The following is an 18,336-nucleotide window of genomic DNA, read 5'->3' on the forward strand; positions in this document are numbered from 1 at the left end:
TTTAATTGATGTTGTCTTTCTTTGCACTGCCAAGGGCATTTTGTTCCTTTCATTATCTTTAACAACTGTCTTTTACTTTTCTTTATCTTCAAACTTAATTTTTTGTACAACTATTTGGCTTTGTTTTATAATATTCTTTTCTTTTCTTTTCTTTTTATATTTGTGCACCAATATTTCTTTTATTTAAGATTTCAACCTAAGTCTTATGGTTCCAAGTTCTCTTTTTGTCAAGACTAGGTGAAACATGATTTTTCTCTTGTGACTTATAACGTTAGGCTCTGAAAAATAAATTGATAAATTAGGCTCAAAGTAACTTAGTATAGTAATTATTACATATTGACTTATTTTCCTCTATTTAATAAGAAAGAAATTTGTCTTTATCACTTTTACTTACACATGCAATTATAGTTTCAACAAGAAATAATGCAAGCTTTAGAATATGTAAGCAGAAGGTGATTAATTTCTCAACAAAAAATAATTCTTTAAAAATTCAAATCCTGACATGGTATAATATTATGGATTTACTTTCCTTTCTCCTATTTTCCATTATCAACACCTTAATTCTTAAACAATTTATAATTTGCTTTTATAACTTGTTAGATTTTTAAAAGATAAGTCATTCTAATTTTTATCAATCATAGTTCACTTTCAAAATAGCTTTTTTTTTGTGAATTCTTAATTTCTAAAAATAGGTTAAGATTGTAAAACAAACTAGATTTTAATCCTAATCCAATCCATGCATATTATATCTTACCCACTTTCAACCAATTTACCACAGTCATATTAAACAAAGCTATTTTTCATCTGGTTTTTCATGGATACAGATAGATGAAAAGAAATAAGCAGAAGGAAAAAAAGAATTGAATAAATTATGGAGGACAAGGGAGAGCCAACATTATTATTTAACAAATATATTCTTAAAAAATATTAAAGACTAGTAAATTTTAATGATTGATCGATAGGAAAAAGTATTTGCTCAAAATAAAAATTAAATATAAGGATCTTTTTAAAATTTTTGAAATATACTTGTTTTAACATTTTGTTCATTCCTTTGTATTTATAAAATGTTCCATGATCAAAGTTGAATAAATAATTTGTTCGAGATGTTAAATACTCATTTGCTTTCAACTGAACTTTCAAGTTTGTGTGACACATCTATGCAAATTGCAACACTCATCCTCCAAATAAAAAATATATTTTTTATCATTATCAATTTGACCCTAATTAAAACTACAATTAAACTAATAAATCGTTAATTTTAAAACATTAAAAAAACGAAAAAAGGGAGAGAAACATAAAACAAATGTAAGAAAAATATATAAGGAATAGGGTGTGAGAAAATCAAAATCCTAAAAACTTTATGAAAGAGTGTAAACTCCCAAGGCCTAAGATAGTAGTAGATACACACTTATACACATAAACGTGAAGTTTCAAAAATGTTAGTATGTGTACGTTTTGCATTAAACACTGAAAATAAGATATTAAAATCAACAAGCTAGTTTTTGTAAGATACCCTCATGCACCTAGTTGACAGAAATCTTACTTCATACTATTCTAAGAGAGGAGGATGTCATTCATTCAGAATTCTGATAGTGTTTTCCAAATTGCTATTTCACTGGTTTCATAAATCATAACATTCATAGACCACGACCGAATTAATCGTACATTTCGAAATAAACATAAATTTAGAGATAGATTGAGCAGCCATAACAATAATAATATGACACTACATATATTATATTTGTGGTGGAATTCCAAGGGACAGAATTACTCCGATATATATATATATGACTATTATACAAGTGATATTCGAGTAAATATATACCAAACCTGTACTAAATTATTGAAGATTGGGCTGCAAGGTGACTAAATACCTTTAAACACGCTATTTTTTCTGTTATTGGCCTAATTTTTCTCCTTTTAGCTAATACAGAAAACAACAATATCGATACTTTATCTCCCTGCTTGACTTTTTCAGGTCATCTGAAGACACATCTAGGACTGTATCACTGTTTAGTTGCATGTTACTACATATTGTCTGGTCCAGTGTTGTCCCATTTTTCGAAGAATATAAATCAGCTTGGCTTGCTCCAGTTGGTGCTGAAAGATTATGCTTTGGTGAAGCTCGTAATACTAGTTAATTTTTAATCCATTACGTAATTTCTATTTGATATAACTATTATGAAATTATCATTCCTATTTAATCTTGAATTACATGTTCTCATAAAATAATGCATGATTCTCACATAAGAAAGGTTTAGAAAATAATAACCTAAATTCATTGTTCCTTGATTGTTACCTCTCTCTTTGATCTCGTTGAGTATTTTGTATTTTTCTCAACTCTTTCTTCCTCTTTTAGTTCCTCTCGAATGGTTGAGAAAAAGTTTCTTTCTTGTGATTATCATGAGATCCGTTGATAGGGCCCAAGGATTTAATGGGCCTGATGAAGCTCAAATCCAACAAGGCAACAGCAAATCACATTGGGGAAAAGTCTATGCGAGGCGCAAAGCTCGCAAAGATTAGGATTACAATTTGTTAGAGAAAATAAAGAGAGTTGTTACTTTGTTTAGCTATTTTTATGCATTTTGTTATTCGAATTTACTTTTAAATAAGCTTAGGAAGCAGGAGGAGAGATCCTTAGGTTTTTCTTTGTTAAGTGTATTAGGAGCTTGGCTCTGGAGTAGAGAGGAGGGATGTTCTTTTTTTTTTTTTATCTTCAATAAAATACAACTTCTCTTTTCTACATTATTACCTATCTTTACTTTTCTCTGAGTTTGGTTCATAACAATTTGGTTCGACCTGCCAGATCATTTTTCGAGGACGGTGAATGCCACCGAAAAAGAAAGGGGGTAAATCAAGCCAAGGAGAACCAGCGAATTCAGTGACCATGGAGGCTAGGGTCGATGTAGTGGAGGGAGAACTGGAGCGCATGAGAGCTATTATGGAGGAGATGAGGTTACAATTTGCTCAAAATCAAGCAACTTTGGAAACCTTGCGAAAGGAGGCAGCAGAAAATCATGCCAAAATGTTGGAAATCATGACCCGTAATGTGGAGAAGATTCTGCCAAATGAGGCTGAAAACTCATACGACTCAGGAAGAAAAGAGAATCAAAAGAAAAAGGGGGAACATTCGGGTAATGGTTCTGGTTTTAAATCGTTAGAGGGAGAAGCTCTGGATGAATTTAGGCAATTTGTTAAAAAAATTGAATTACCTATGTTCAACGGAGAAGACCCCGCCGGGTGGATAACACGAGCTGAAATTTACTTTCGAGTTCAAGAGATCAGTGATCAAGTGAAGGTTAATCTTGCTCAACTCTGCATGGAGGGAGGAACCATACATTTTTTCAACGCACTACTGAATGATTATGAGGAACTTTTATGGGAGGATCTAAAAAAGGAGTTAGTGGAAAGGTACGGAAGTTTGGGAGCAGGCAGTGTCTATGAACAATTAACGGCCTTACAGCAGGATGGAAGGATGGAGGAATATATTAAGAAGTTTGAAGGGTTAATAGCCCAGGTACCTCGATTGCATGACAAGCAATATTTCGCCTATTTCATACATGGGTTGTGCGAGGAGGTGAGAGCACGTGTACGAAGTGTCCATGTTGCGAACCCTTTGACAAGGGGCAAGTTGATGAATGTGGCAAGAGCCATAGACATGGAGTTATCGGGGCGTAGCAGAGGATGGATAGGAAAAGGAGATTATAGAGGAGGACACTATCAAGTTAACAAAGCTGTACCTATGGCAGTAGGGAAATCAGGCCCACGAACTGGTGGTTATGGGACAAATGGGCCTGGCCCAACAGCAAGAGAGAATGCAGGAGAAATCAATAGAGACAGTTTTAAAGATAAAGGAGGAAGGCATTTGGCTTACCAGGATTTACTGGATCGGAGAAAGAAATATGTTACAAATGTGGTGGGCTTTTTGGCCCAATGCATCAATGCCCAATAAAACAAATGAGAGTAATTCTAGTGGAGGATGAGATACAACTTGAATGTAAGGAGAATGAAGCTGACATTGAAAATAGTGAAGAAAAAGAGGAGGAAATTGAAGGGCACTGTAGTGTCTTGGATCTTCGAAGCTTGGAGTCGAACAAACACAAATCAGTCCCAACACTTAGGCTTAGAGGCAATGTCTTGGGGGTTTCTAACTTCATTTTGGTTGATAGTGGGGCCTCTCACAATTTCTTATCACGGAAATTGGTGGAAGGAATAGGATGGAGTTGGGAGGAATCACAGAGCATGCGAATTCTAATGGGTGATGGTCGGACGTCAAAAACTGCTGGGATACGACGTGACTTGGAGGTGGAGTTCGGTAGTTGGAGTTGTGTAGTGGATGCTTATTTGTTTGAATTGGGGAATATAGATATGATACTAGGAATGTCCTGGTTAGCATTATTGGGAGAAATGGTGATTGATTGGGGGAAGCAAGTTATGAAGATCATGACCCCACAAGCTCATCACACTCTGAATGGGGTACTACGTGAAGAAGCATTATGTGCCACTTTGAATGGAGTTTTCAATGAAGAGCAGAATCTATGCAAAGAAAAATTAAAAGAGGAACAGCGAACAGAAATTGACAGAATACTAAAGAGGTTCGATGATGTGTTTCAAGAGCCAAAGGGACTTCCCCCGGTTCGAGTGCAAGAGCACAAAATTACTCTCAAAACAGGGCAGGGTCCTATCAATGTCAGGCCATACAGGTATCCATATTTTCAAAAAAATGAGATAGAGAAGCAAGTTCAAGAATTAATCAGTAATGGTCACATCCAGCAAAGCCAAAGTGCATTTTCAAGCCCTGTAATTTTAGTAAAAAAGAAGAATGGTCAATGGAGGATGTGTGTGGATTATAGAGCTCTCAATAAGGCAGCTGTTCCTGACAAATTTCCTATACCCGTCATTGAAGAATTATTAGATGAATTACACGGGTCAATATATTTTTCTATGCTAGATCTAAGGTCTGGCTACCATCAAGTAAGAATGCATGAAGGAGACATCCACAAGACAACGTTTAGGACGCATGAAGGGCACTACGAGTACTTAGTAATGCCATTTGGGCTCATGAATGCCCCTTCTACATTTCAAGCCCTCATGAATGATATTTTCAAAAAATTTCTACGAAGAGGGGTTTTGGTTTTCTTCGATGACATACTGGTATATACTAGAAGCTGGGAAGAACACTTGAAGTTATTGTGCTTAGTGTTGGAGGTATTGAGACAACAAAGTCTGTTTGCAAACAAAGAGAAATGCAATTTTGGCCGAGGGCAAGTGGAGTATCTTGGACACGTAATTTTAGTAAAAGGTGTTACAGTGGATCTAGAGAAAGTTAACAGTATTTTGTGTTGGCCAGCTCCCAAATTGGTTAAAGGAGTAAGGGGATTTCTCGGACTCACGGGTTACTATAAAAAATTTATTAAAGATTACGGCAAGATTGCTAGACCATTGACCGAATTGACAAAGAAGGATGGATTCAAGTGGGGTACAGAGGCTCAGAAAGCATTTGAAGAATTAAAAAGGAAGATTACTTCTGCTCCTGTTTTACAACTCCTAAATTTTGAAAAACAATTTGAAGTGGAATGTGATGCATCAGGAGTAGGAATTGGAGCTATATTGATGCAGGATCGCAAACCGGTGGCTTACTGCAGCAAGGCTTTGGGGCCACGAAATTTAGCCAAATCAGCATATGAAAAAGAAATAATGGCGGTGGTCTTAGCCATACAACATTGGAGGCCATATCTATTGGGGCGCCATTTCACGGTATTTTCAGATCAGAAAAGCTTGAAACAACTACTCCATCAACGGATCACTACTGGCAGCCAACAAAACTGGGTAGCCAAATTATTGGGGTATGACTTTGACATTGTTTATAAATCGGGAAAGGAGAATAGGGGAACTGATGCCCTTTCCAGAAGCCAAGAAGAGACAGAACTGAAAGCACTGATTTATTCTCCAATTTGGTTAGATGGTCAAGAAGTAGTGGCGGAAGTTCATGCAGATAAGAAGCTTGGGAAAATAATTTCAGATTTACAGCAACAACAGAACACACAAACCCAGGTTTCATTTATCAACAGGGGGTCTTGAGATTTAAAGGAAGATTGGTCGTGGCAAGGAATTCGGTTTGGATCCCAAAATTACTAGAAGAATTTCATGTTACTCCACAAGTAGGACATTCTGGTTTTTATAAAACTTACCGGAGAATAGCAGCAAATTTGTATTGGGAAGGAATGAAGAAGGATATTCAAGAATTTGTGCGTTCCTGTGATATTTATAACGTCAGAAGTACCTAGCTACCTCTCCCGCAGGTCTATTACAACCTTTACCCATACCAGAGGATATTTGGGAAGATATCAGCTTGGACTTCATCACAAAGTTACCTAAGTCAAAAGGATATGAAACAATCATGGTAGTTGTTGATCGTTTATCCAAATACAGTCATTTCATAGCTCTCAAACATCCTTATACCGCTAAGGGGGTGGCTGAAGTGTTTGTCAAGGAAATAGTAAGGCTCCATGGCAGTACAAAGTCAGTGGTGAGTGACCGAGATCCCTTGTTCATGAGTACATTTTGGAAGGAATTCTTCAAAATGCACGGCACAAAGCTTAAAATGAGTACGGCATATCATCCTCAAACCAACGGTCAGACGGAGGTGACAAATAGGTGTCTAGAAACATACCTATGGTGCTTCATTGCAGATCAACCAAAAACTTGGGTATTGTGGTTACCTTGGGCAAAATATTGGTTCAATACTACCTACCATGAATCCACAGGAAAGACACCGTTCGAGGTAGTGTATGGGTGCAAACCACCTTCATTGATACACAGCGTTCCAGGAGAAATAAGGGCTGATGTGGTGCAAAGGGAGTTGAGGGACAAAGATGAAGCTCTGAAACAGCTAAAAAATCAGTTAACGAGAGCTTAAGACAGAATGAAGTCCCAGGCAGATAGGCATCGAATAGAAAGGAGCTTTAAGGTTGGAGATATGGTGTTCTTAAAGCTTAGACAAAACCGACAGCATTCTGTCACTGCCCGAGTGAATCCTAAGTTATGTGCTAGGTTTTATGAACCATTTGAGGTGTTGGAGCGGATTGGAGAAGTGGCATACAAGCTCAAATTTCCTGCTTCTTCCAAAATACACCCAATATTTCATGTTTCCCTTTTAAAGAAGGCAATTGGGAATTACACTGTAGAATCTAAATTACCAAGTGGTCTTGAAGAAGCAGCAGCAATAGAGGAACTGTTAGAACCGGACGCAGTCCTTTCCACTTGTGGTTTACTACAACATGGAGAGAGGGTGAATCAATGGCTGATCCACTGGAAAGGAAAGACACCTGAGGAAGCAACCTAGGAAGATGAAATCACAATCAGGGAACAGTTTCCAGAACTTAGTCTTGAGGACAAGACATTTTTTTCAACCGGGAGGTATTGATAGGGCCCAAGGATTTAATGGGCCTGACGAAACTCAAATCCAACAAGGCAGCAACAAATCACATTAGGGAAAAGTCTATGCGAGGCGCAAAGCTCGCAAAGATTAGGATTACAATTTGTTAGAGAAAATAAAGAGAGTTGTTACTTTGTTTAGCTATTTTTATGCATTTTGTTATTCGAATTTACTTTTAAATAAGCTTAGGAAGCAGGAGGAGAGATCCTTAGGTTTTTCTTTGTTAAGTGTATTAGGAGCTTGGCTCTGGAGTAGAGAGGATTACTCATCCTCGGTACTGGGATGTTCTTCTTTTTTTTATCTTCAATAAAATACAACTTCTCTTTTCTACATTATTACCTATCTTTACTTTTCTTTGAGTTTGGTTCGTAACATCCGTGAAAGTGATAGTCTCAATAAAAAATATAGTAACTTTTATTTAGTAACTATTCTTTTATTTAGCTGAAAGGAGAGGAGAGGGTTTTCTTATAATTAAATTTACAATTATACTTTTAATGACTCTATATTTTATATTTAACTATCATCACATTAAATTATTAATTAGAGTTATGTTATAAGTTACGTATGCCACTATAATAAAATTATTAAAATAATTTAACACTACTTTGTTATAGTTTACTTCCTTTAGGTTAGGATTTACTCGTGTGCTTGAAGGAACTAAAAAGAATAAAAACATCAGTAAATACATATTCACACAATCAACTACATTCTATACTAATTGACTTATATTTTCAAACAAACCACATCAAAGGCTACAAAATCAATGTAATCTTATTTCACTAGATGGTCGACTACATAAAACATTAAACACTAGTAGATTCGATCAAAAATCAAATTTTTAGCGATATTAAGAATATAAAATACCAAGGAAAAGAGAACTTTGTTCCTTTGGTTACCAAAGAATGAGTAACATAGTCACCTGAAGTTTTGGATAGTTCCAACTTTTTCTAAAGTTTCTTCTAGTACAGTGCTTGATACTTCAACACTAACTTCATTTTTCAAACATACTTGAACAAGTTTTGCAGAACTTGAATCAACTATACCACTTTTTTCAATGCAGTGGGACTCTTCATTAACAAAGTTTGGAGTGGACATGAGGGAATGAAATCTATATTCACGAACCATTGAAATAACCCTCTCTAAGGTTGCTAGGGCCTTTTTCACGTCAGAACGTATATATACATTCATCATGCTATTAAGTACATTCCTTCTATCATTTTCCTCAATTGGAATGTCATGCAATTTGTTGACACGCTTCTCGATCTGAACAATTTCTTCACTATCTGTTTCTACAATCTCTTCATTCTCTGCCTCTTCGATTTCACCATTCCTCTTGCCCTTCAGTACTCTCCTTGAATCTCCTTCCTCGGTTGGAATGCCAAGTGCCTTGTTGACATCCTCCTCAACTTGTACAATCTGCTTCTACAACCACTTCACTACCAGCCTCTAAAATCTCACCATTGTAATTATTTGCACATTGGTTGCTGCTATCCTCACAGGATACATCTTTTGCCTCATCTTGCTCACTTTGTTGAATAGGTTCTTCAGTAGGAACAATGCTAGCATCTTGCTTAAGCTCTTTCCCATTCATAGCCTTTGATCCGCTAATGTTATATAGCGCTTCGCGTATTCTAACATACAAAGAATCCTCTAAGGCCTTGCTGAATTCTTTATCTTTATCATAGCCCATTATAGAAGCCACAGCCTATAACAATATCAGGGATTGGTTAATGTCAAAAGATGAGAGAAAACAATACAAAATGTTTTATGAAAAAGAGCAAGCAGAAAATGGTAAATAAGCTGACATCAATCTTTAACCATTGCAAATAAAAAAGACTATTAACTTCATAATCCATGGCAAGTCCTCTTATACAAGTTAAGGAGAATGTTAACGAGTGCCCTTCGGGACACAAGTTAAAGAAATAAAAATAGAGTACTTAATAAAAAGGAAAGTATTTGTTATATTAAAATCTTAAAAAATATTGAATACTAGCATTTTTAAGTAATTAGAAGTATTTAACAGGGTGTGTTGAACAATACCCTTTACAAAGAGTCCTTAAGACAATCATTAGCAAGATCCATGAGTTAAATACATGTACAACTAAAGAATCCTTATTAATAAGTATGAATGTAATTCTTTCTCTGTAATCCTAATGATGCCTTACATTTACTTGTTCGTTTATCTTTAAAATAATTTATTGATCTAATTAGTTAGATGCCAGAAACTAAAAACAGAGTAAATATTGGTTGATGCCTAATAACAAATGCATTTGAAATGAGTCTACAACCTTCTGATAAAGTCTGAAACCACTGCCGATGAGCTGCCTTGAAATGAAATTTATGGGGGATGAAGGTACAAAATCCAGCTTTAAATCCAAATTTGCTATTATCCTACAAAAATCGACAAAAATATACATCATAAAATAAGGGAAACCAAAATCCTTTTTTCACTTTTCACCACATGTTGGAAGCTAAGCCATACAAATAGTCTATAAATTACAGTTCAATTACATATTTCTTTCAGTATCCAATATGAAATGAAAAATGAGGTACGCTACCGATGGATCAATTAAATCAGGTATAAATAACCATTCATTGAAACATCAGCAAAGCCAAGTTTGAAGTATTGATTGTCAATAAAATTGCATTTTTTTAATTTTATAGTTTAAGAAAGGACAGCCCTCACTAGCTGCCACAAAAACAATATAAACTCACCGTAGTTTTGCTCTAGTACAGAATCATTATCTAAAGCTAACATAATTGATTTTCTAAATCTATTGGAAAAATTACTTGCTGCACGAGTTTGACAGACAAACAAAACCATATATCATTATTGAATATAGTTAGCCGTTACATACAGAAAACTTTTTCCAATACTTTTTGCATCTTCTTTAAGATCAAGCAGATCCTATATGGTTTTTTATGGTGTATTACTGGTGACGACTTTCACCTTTCATCTCATCACTCCATTCAAGATAATTCTAATTTTTGAGTACTCATTTAAAAATCACCGAAAGTAACTTCTTTTGGATGTCACCTTTTGCATAACATAGCCTCCTACCACATCAATTCTCTCGGCATCCTTCGCTTCAGGAATTGCATCCTTGTTGAAACCATCAATGGTGTTTGACTCAGAGACCTGAAAGTAAATTAAATACACAGTTCTTGAAGCTTAGATGTAGTTTAGAATAAACTTTCTTTGAAAAGAAAGAAAGAAAGAAGGATTCAGGGGACTACCGTATTCAAAAGAACAACTACTAAATCATCTTGAAAGTACTCAAACAGATAATAATGCACTATAGCCTCCCTTGTAGACAGCGGCAATGGAATCTTCATCCTTTCTTCCAAAATGATCAATATAAGCATTCAAAAGTAAAGGCTTAGCATGATCATGTTGAGTGACTCTAAGAAATAAAATCTTTAAACTGATGCTAGCAAGACAAACCTAACTAGTGATATTTGTTCACCAATCTGGACCTTGTGCAAACTGTCAGCTACTATAACTTTAAAACTGGGAATAGTAAACTGAGGCCACCTGAGAAACAAAATGTGGAAAAGGTCTAAGCTAGAAGTGTCACCAAGATTTTTAAAGTGACTCCGAACTTGGATTTAAAATAGACAAAAATAATGTCAAGTGGATGCAAAAACCATGGCGTGTAACTAATTTTCACTCCTTGGTTATTGGTATTACTTCCAACCTTGCACAGAAATTCAAGACTGAAAAATGACACTAGTGCTCAGTGTTGTTAAGGGATTAATATGCAGAAAATTAAAAACACATTACAATATAATTCTCACCATTTCTTGTAGAGAGGCGTATCCCATGAAAGGCATAAACCTGGAATGAAGAAATAATTCGTTAAAATTTCACATTTTAATATATGACTTTAAAAGGGCACAAAAATTTTGGCTTGATCTAATATGACTCACAATCTTGTTTCCTCCTTTTGCCATCCCTAGGGAAACAAGAACCAAACCTTCATTCAGAAACTCATCTCATAAACAACCATTTTATAAGATTTCGAATGCTCTTCAAAATCATAGAATTCCCCTGTGGGTAAAAAAGGACTAGCTAGCCATTCATTCAGGTACATTTCAATTTCACATCTCATCATGCTCGAGTTGTTAATGCAAGAAGCAACATAACAAATCATATTTGTCACGTAAATGGCCACAAAAAAGTTTCTCCTCATCAGCATAATTAATGTTAACAAAAAGAAAGTCATAATTACATTTATATAACTCTGACACATCCAATTGAAGCCGCGAGTCTGAGCTACACCCGTCTGTTGCACGAATAAAACTTACATATATACATTGAAATTTCTGAGCCACTCATTGACAGAATTTCGACACCTATATTCCTCAATTTTCTTTAATTTTTAATAAATTGAAAAAAAAATAAAGATTAATGAAGAGTTTTAAATCTTTTAATCACTAAAATATTTAATTTATATAATTTTAATAATTAATTTCAAAAAGTTATTAAGTGATATAAAAGTATCATATATTTATAATCTTAGCTAATTGTTACCTAAACACCACATGCTCTCATACTTACGGTCTTTCGTCTCTACTCCCCGTTCCTAAACACTCCTAAACAGTGTCTTATTAGGATATTTCATCTCTCACACTTAGTTAAGGAACCTAGCAGTCTTTTCTTTCTTCTCCCTCTTTGATTTTCGTTCCTAAAGTAAGTATATGCTTTTCAATCTTCCTTTTCAGAAAGGGAAAGACAGGGATATTAGCGAGAACGATCCGGCTTGAAAAGATGAATAAGTGCGGTCAAGAATGGCGGTGTGTTTGGTGGGGGGGCTAAAAGGTCGTTAGATTCAGATTCGTTCAAGTTCTCGCTTTTAAAGTTTGCGCCAAAGCTTGCTGCCATTCGAATCTACCAACCTCAACTATTGCCGGAGAATGAGTCGTCTGTTGCCGTTCTCATGATGCATAACTCGCCCAACGGAAAATATCTCTTAATTTGGATTGTGTAAGTTTGTCACTACTGGATTTTGTGTTTCTGTTTCTTTTGTCTCCTGTGAACGTGCCTAATTCTTTTCGTTATCATCTCCACTTCATATGAGAAAAGAAAAAAATAATAATAACAAATCTTTTTTTCCACATTTCATCCACCAAACCCGTTTAGGTTGGTTAAAGAAGAACTGTTAAGAGTACCCAGTCATTTATGAGTGCGATAGGATATTTTAAGTTTACTGCATAGAAATTATTCACACCATGACATTAGCTTCTATATAACAATGTACAAATATTATACTAAATGTGATATAAAATGAAACTCGAAAATTTTTTAAGGGTTAATGATTTATGTTTTATATAAAATTATCATTAAATTAAATTTAATAAAATCTGTTTAGAATTTTATTTAAAAAGTTTAATTTATGGTTTATTTTCCACCCTTTACGCTAAAAACAAATAAAGTCTGTTATTTTTTACTGAAACACTTTTTTTTTATATGCAGTATCCATAAGAGTTTTCAATGACATTCTTAATTCTTTACCATTGGATGCTTTGTTGCAAATCCAGTCAAGCAATATTTGTTACAAACTTGGCTTGTTTTACTTTTTATGAGATATGTTTTTAACTTTTAAAATAAGACGTCTAAAATATTTTGGTCCCGAAATTCGTTAAACCGTCATTAGTTTACTTCTCACTTGTTAAGGAGTTAGAGTCGGTTTTAGTATAGTTGGCAGGAGTGTGACCACATGTTTCTCTATGACTCTTCTTCATTTTATCCACTTCTTATCCTCCATTAAAATTTATGAATTTTTTTAATTATTCAAATGACAAAGTTAAACAAATCTTCTTCAGAATTGAAGTTCTGCGCTGACGTCAAAAACAAATTATAGAAGTCATTTTAGAATGAAATAAGAAAATTAAGTACTTATCTGACTAGTGATTTCATTGTATTTTTTTTAGTCGTGTTAAAGTATTTTATTATTTTGTAATATTAGTTTGATAGCTCTCTTTCTCATATCGATTGTCCAATCATTTTTTATCTCAAGGTAATAATATTTACTTTGTTTAAAACAAAGTTTGAGTTGTTTAGTTTCTAATATTTCTTTTTTTTTTTTTTAATTTGTTCTGTTGAATTGATACAAGGTGACTTTGGTGGTTAAAGGTGGTTTTGAGTTGTGCATGATTTACCTTTAATTCTTATTGGTGGAAGGTGAACTTTAACATTTTGGAGTTCAGGTTCTACATTGTCGTACTTTAGTATGGTTTGATTGTTTGTTCACTGTTTAATGTTGTCTACCATTGTTGGTTGGTTGTATGACAATGATTGTATAACAATACATTACAAAATATAATATATATTAATAATATTAAATATTATAATTTTAAATAATTTTGTATTTATTAATGTAGACACATGCTAGAAAATTTGTTTAAAACAGGAAAGAGTAACATCTTCTCTCTAGACGCATATTCGATGGTTACAAACTATGATCTGAACACATGCTATGAGATAGATATTTTAATAGATATGAATTTTCTGGATACAAATCCAGTGCAGTTAACGTGGGAACTGCACGTGCAGTTTCATTTTCGCTTAAACGAAAATATAGAAAACGACAAAAAAATTTATATAAAATTGGCTTAAGCAAATTTTTTTTTGCTTAAGCGAATCATGTTTAGCTTAAGCAAATTTTGTGCATTTGAGGATATGAAAGTTAGGTATGGGAAGTAGAGAGAATTGAGAATAGATAGAGATAAGAAGATAGGTGGTATAAGGGTGGTGGTGAAGGGAGAGGAGGGTGGAGAGTTTGGGATGGAGTAAAGAGAGAGATATAGGTATGAGGTAGAAAGGGAGTGAGAAGAAAAAGAAGAGAGGAGTTGGGCATGGGATGAAGGAAAGAGGGAGTTGGAAGAGGAACAACTGAGTTAGGTATGAGAGAAGGAAGAAGGTTGAATATGAAGGTTAAAGAATGTTAAATATAAAGGTTGAAGAGAGAGTATTAGGCATGAGGAGAAACAAAAAAGAAGATTGAGAAAAAAAGGCTCAAAATTCGCTTAAGTTAAACATGATTCGTTTAAGCTAATCTGTAAAATTTGCTTAAGCCAAAAAAAATTCGTTTTAAGCTAATTTTATATAAAAAATTTTGTCGTTTTCTGTATTTTCGCTTAAGCGAAAATGAAACTGCACGTGCAGTTCCCATGTTAACTGCACTGGATTCGTATCTGAATTTTTTACAAGAAAATTGTGCCTCAAAACAGTTGGTAAGGCGCTTTTAGAAATGTAACAAGATATTTTTGCAAATGTGATTTATAATGAAAAAAATGGCTTATGACAACCTTAAATAAATAATTTACCCCAATAAAATTTTAGTTTGTGTTTTCTTCAAATGAAAAATCATCGACATTACATATATTCTTTCCATATTGATTAAAGAAACAATCCAACAACAATGGTCACATGAAAAGGGAATCATGATTTTAAGCAAACTTTATATCAGATATTAGGGAGTCCAGAGAACTTAATTACCACGTTGGGATTATTCAGTGTTTGGTTATGAGAAATAGAGGAAAAAAGAAAGAGAGTATACAATTTGTTATATTTATTTCCTTCTCTTTGTTAAAAAAATTATTTCCTTCCATTCTCTGATTTAAATCAAACAAAACAATGGGCTACCCCTAGGGACTAGGTTGAGATAGGTGTAAACAATATATAAGTAATTAAATAATATAATTATACAATTACTGTCACAGAATCCACTTGCACGACTTCCAAAAAAACACTCTCCTACAACGCTGCTAATTGTCTTCTCCGCGTGAGTGTTCTATCCCTCATTTTCCACCATGCTTCCTTTATCTAATATGCATATTCAATACCTGCTTCTTTTGTCCTGTGCCCAAAGTTGATTGAATTTTACTCAGTTATCAGTTCAATATTGTTTAACACGTTCTTCTCAGTTCCTTTTAACTTCTATCCACCATCGATGCTTGTGTTATAGGTCTCCTTTCGCCTACAGATTCAATTTCTCGATTTTATTATTTGTGTGATACATGACACGTTTGTGTATTGTTCAGGTCACGTATATGATGATAAGAATTTGAAGTCAAAATGTAATCCAATTATTTTGTATCTCATGGTCTAATTATTTGATTGATTAAATATGTGGCTTATTTTATGTTTTTATTTTTAATAAAAGAAAAAAATGAAGTTAAAGATATTTTTAGTTGAATTTTTAAATTATTTTCTTTAAGTGCATTAGTAGAATTAGACTTAATTCTTAAAGCACGGAAACACAATTATTTTATTTTATTTTTCTAATTTTTGAAACAGTGTTGGTATTTTTTGCAAATGTATTTCGTGTTGATTGTAAAGATAGAATAACCAATCAGGTGAAAGTGCTTAAAGTTGATGAGAAAAGATAGGGAATCGAGTTATTACCAATCAAGTTTGAGACCGTGTTCGTACTGTCCAACAATGTTGCTTTTGAAAGTGATATGCCTAAAAATTAACAATAAAATGCTTGCTAGAAGTTAAATTAAAAATTATTTTAGCCTCTTTCTTTTAGATGCTGCATTCAACAGCCCTGCGTTGATTTCAAGAGTTTGTTATTGCTTCTTCCCAACATGCTCCAGAGGTCATTATCTTCTTGTTCTTTCTAGGTTTCTTGTTTTTCTCTCTGCCTATTTCTGTATTTTCATTTTTTGTTAGAATGGGTAACGATTGCATGGCTAGTGATTTTAGGCTATGATCCCAACTAATCCTCTTTCAAGTAGTTTGAACCTAGTCAGTTGTTGAAATTGTGCCTGACTGTCTTTTATGACTCTCACGATATCTTATTTTTCTGGTTTGAAGTTATACTGTTTAACCATATGAGCAATGTAGTTGTGCTTCTTCAAGGTGTGATGATTTTCTTTGAACAGATGCAGTTAAAGGCCACAAAGATGCCTTTATTCTTTACTTACGTAATGATGTGTAATTATCTGGATGCATTTTGATTTTAATTATTACAAATAAAACGTGTAATATTTTTGTGTATGTGAGATTTTAGAATTATGGTTGGTTGAAAAGTGGATCTGCTCATGTCTCAGTGAAAGTTCTGGATTTTTTTTTTAATTATTTCTGTTGGACTCGGTAATGGAGAGTCACGGTTTTCTCTGCTTGTTTGATTGGGATATGGTGTATAAAATTTAGACACGCATCCATTTTTGGGAACTGAAACTTTAAGAACGGAACTTGCAGTTCAATTAATCAGAGGTGCTAAATGAGGTCACTATTGGAAAGTGTGGTCAGATGATGGTCACTTATGTTTATATATATATATATATATATATATATATATAAATTGTTGTATAATTTACAGATTACATTCTGGAATCAAATGTGCACGGTGTGCTTGTTTATGTACTAATCAAGTCAAGATTCAATGTTCCCCTTTTTGATTATCATCGAAAGCATACTTTGTTCGGCACTAGTTGAATTATGTTTTAATTTTGCTTCTGCTTTGATTTACTGCCTATCCATGTATAGTTCTCCATTTGTTTGTACATCTGTTTATTATATGTATGAGATGGTTTGATGAACCAAGTTGTTCTATTTGTGATTCAGAGTTTTGATCGGCCGTTATATTTTTATTTAATTGTTAGATTTTATTTTATTTTTAAAACCAAATGCACCTTTGGATTTCTATTTGCAAATAATTTCAGGAAAAATGCAATCCGATGCATTGCTATTGAGGGACAAACTCATACTGAGGGGATTGATATTCCATGGTTTTCATGGAGCAAAGCCTGAAGAAAGGAAGCTGGGCCAGAAATTCTTGGTAGATATGGATGCTTGGATGGATCTCCGCGCAGCTGGCAAATCTGATCGCTTATCAGACACAGTTAGTTACACAGAAATATATCGGTGAGTGACCAATAAATTCAGCTCATCATTGTTCAACTTTCAGCGTTTGATTGCATACACTTCTAATGTTTCTCTTCATATTAGTAATTTACTAACTTAGTAAGTATGATCTAATTACGATACCAATAATTGGTTATGCAGTATAGCTAAGGAAACTATTGAAGGGACACCTCACAACCTTCTAGAATCGGTGGCCCAAAAAATTGCATTCACTGCTCTGAGAAATCATCAAGAGCTATCTGCTATTCGTGTGAAGGTTGGAAAGCCTCATGTGGCAGTTCATGGCCCAGTTGATTACTTGGGCGTTGAGATTCTTAGACGCAGAAGCGATTTGACGGACTAGAACTTGCATATTTACTGCTGCAGAATTTATATTTCTTCAAGTTCCATTGAACACAAAAGTAATTACTCTTCACTCAGTACAACATACGTCTCTTGTCTCTCTCTTTTATGAGCCTTACTAATAAAAATTAATGATGAATGTCTAGACATCCCCACATGTCGCTGTCATTGGTAGATCTATCTTCGCCGCCATTGAACCTCGCTCATATGGCACAACCCACCATATACAGCCACCCAAAAATATCCTTGTCCTCGTCACAAGATCAATGATCAAAGACACATGAATTAAAGGGGGCACTTAAAAGAGATTCTGCAAGCTTACTTCAACAAACTACAAATGAGCTTCATTGTGTATACCCAATTATCATAGCGTGAAACCCGTTTGGATGATAGTGTGGTCATAGATAATGGAATCAATTGAGAGAGGGTCATTTTGAAAATGAACAACCTGAAAAACGAAAATAGGTAAAAACTAACATGTTTTCAGAAGGTTAAAAATTTGAAAATCAAAACTATTTCCTAAAGATAATAGAAAATACTTTCACAACCCAAACAACCTCCAAGAGTAGACACCTCAAGGCATCCATCCCTTCATATTTTATAGTGTATTTTAAAAATGCAATTATTAAAAAGAAATTAAAAAAGAGAAAGATAAAAATAAGCATGGAATCCATTTGAT

The 18,336-nt window shown here is 34.1% G+C and overlaps 2 protein-coding genes across 2 annotated transcripts; one reads left to right on the forward strand and one right to left on the reverse strand.

Annotated features, from left to right (window-relative positions):
* Positions 1–9,663: 9,663 nt before the first annotated feature.
* LOC113859460 lies at positions 9,664–12,323 on the reverse strand. Its single transcript, XM_027492229.1, has 6 exons — positions 12,194–12,323; positions 11,237–11,276; positions 10,884–10,973; positions 10,676–10,775; positions 10,450–10,577; positions 9,664–9,829 (listed from the first exon to the last, which is right to left on the reverse strand). The coding sequence occupies exons 1-6, from the start codon at positions 12,321–12,323 to the stop codon at positions 9,664–9,666; spliced, it is 654 nt and encodes a 217-aa protein (XP_027348030.1).
* On the forward strand, positions 11,964–17,810 carry LOC113859163 (dihydroneopterin aldolase 2-like). The gene is made up of 3 exons (XM_027491980.1): positions 11,964–12,425; positions 17,114–17,315; positions 17,457–17,810. Exons 2-3 carry the CDS (start codon positions 17,119–17,121, stop codon positions 17,656–17,658), a joined length of 399 nt encoding a protein of 132 aa, XP_027347781.1. The 5' UTR covers positions 11,964–12,425; positions 17,114–17,118; the 3' UTR covers positions 17,659–17,810.
* The last annotated feature ends 526 nt before the right edge of the window (positions 17,811–18,336 follow it).

Source organism: Abrus precatorius, unplaced genomic scaffold (assembly GCF_003935025.1).
Source record: "Abrus precatorius isolate BTA unplaced genomic scaffold, Abrus_2018 Scaffold2, whole genome shotgun sequence".
Taxonomy (NCBI): domain Eukaryota; kingdom Viridiplantae; phylum Streptophyta; class Magnoliopsida; order Fabales; family Fabaceae; genus Abrus; species Abrus precatorius.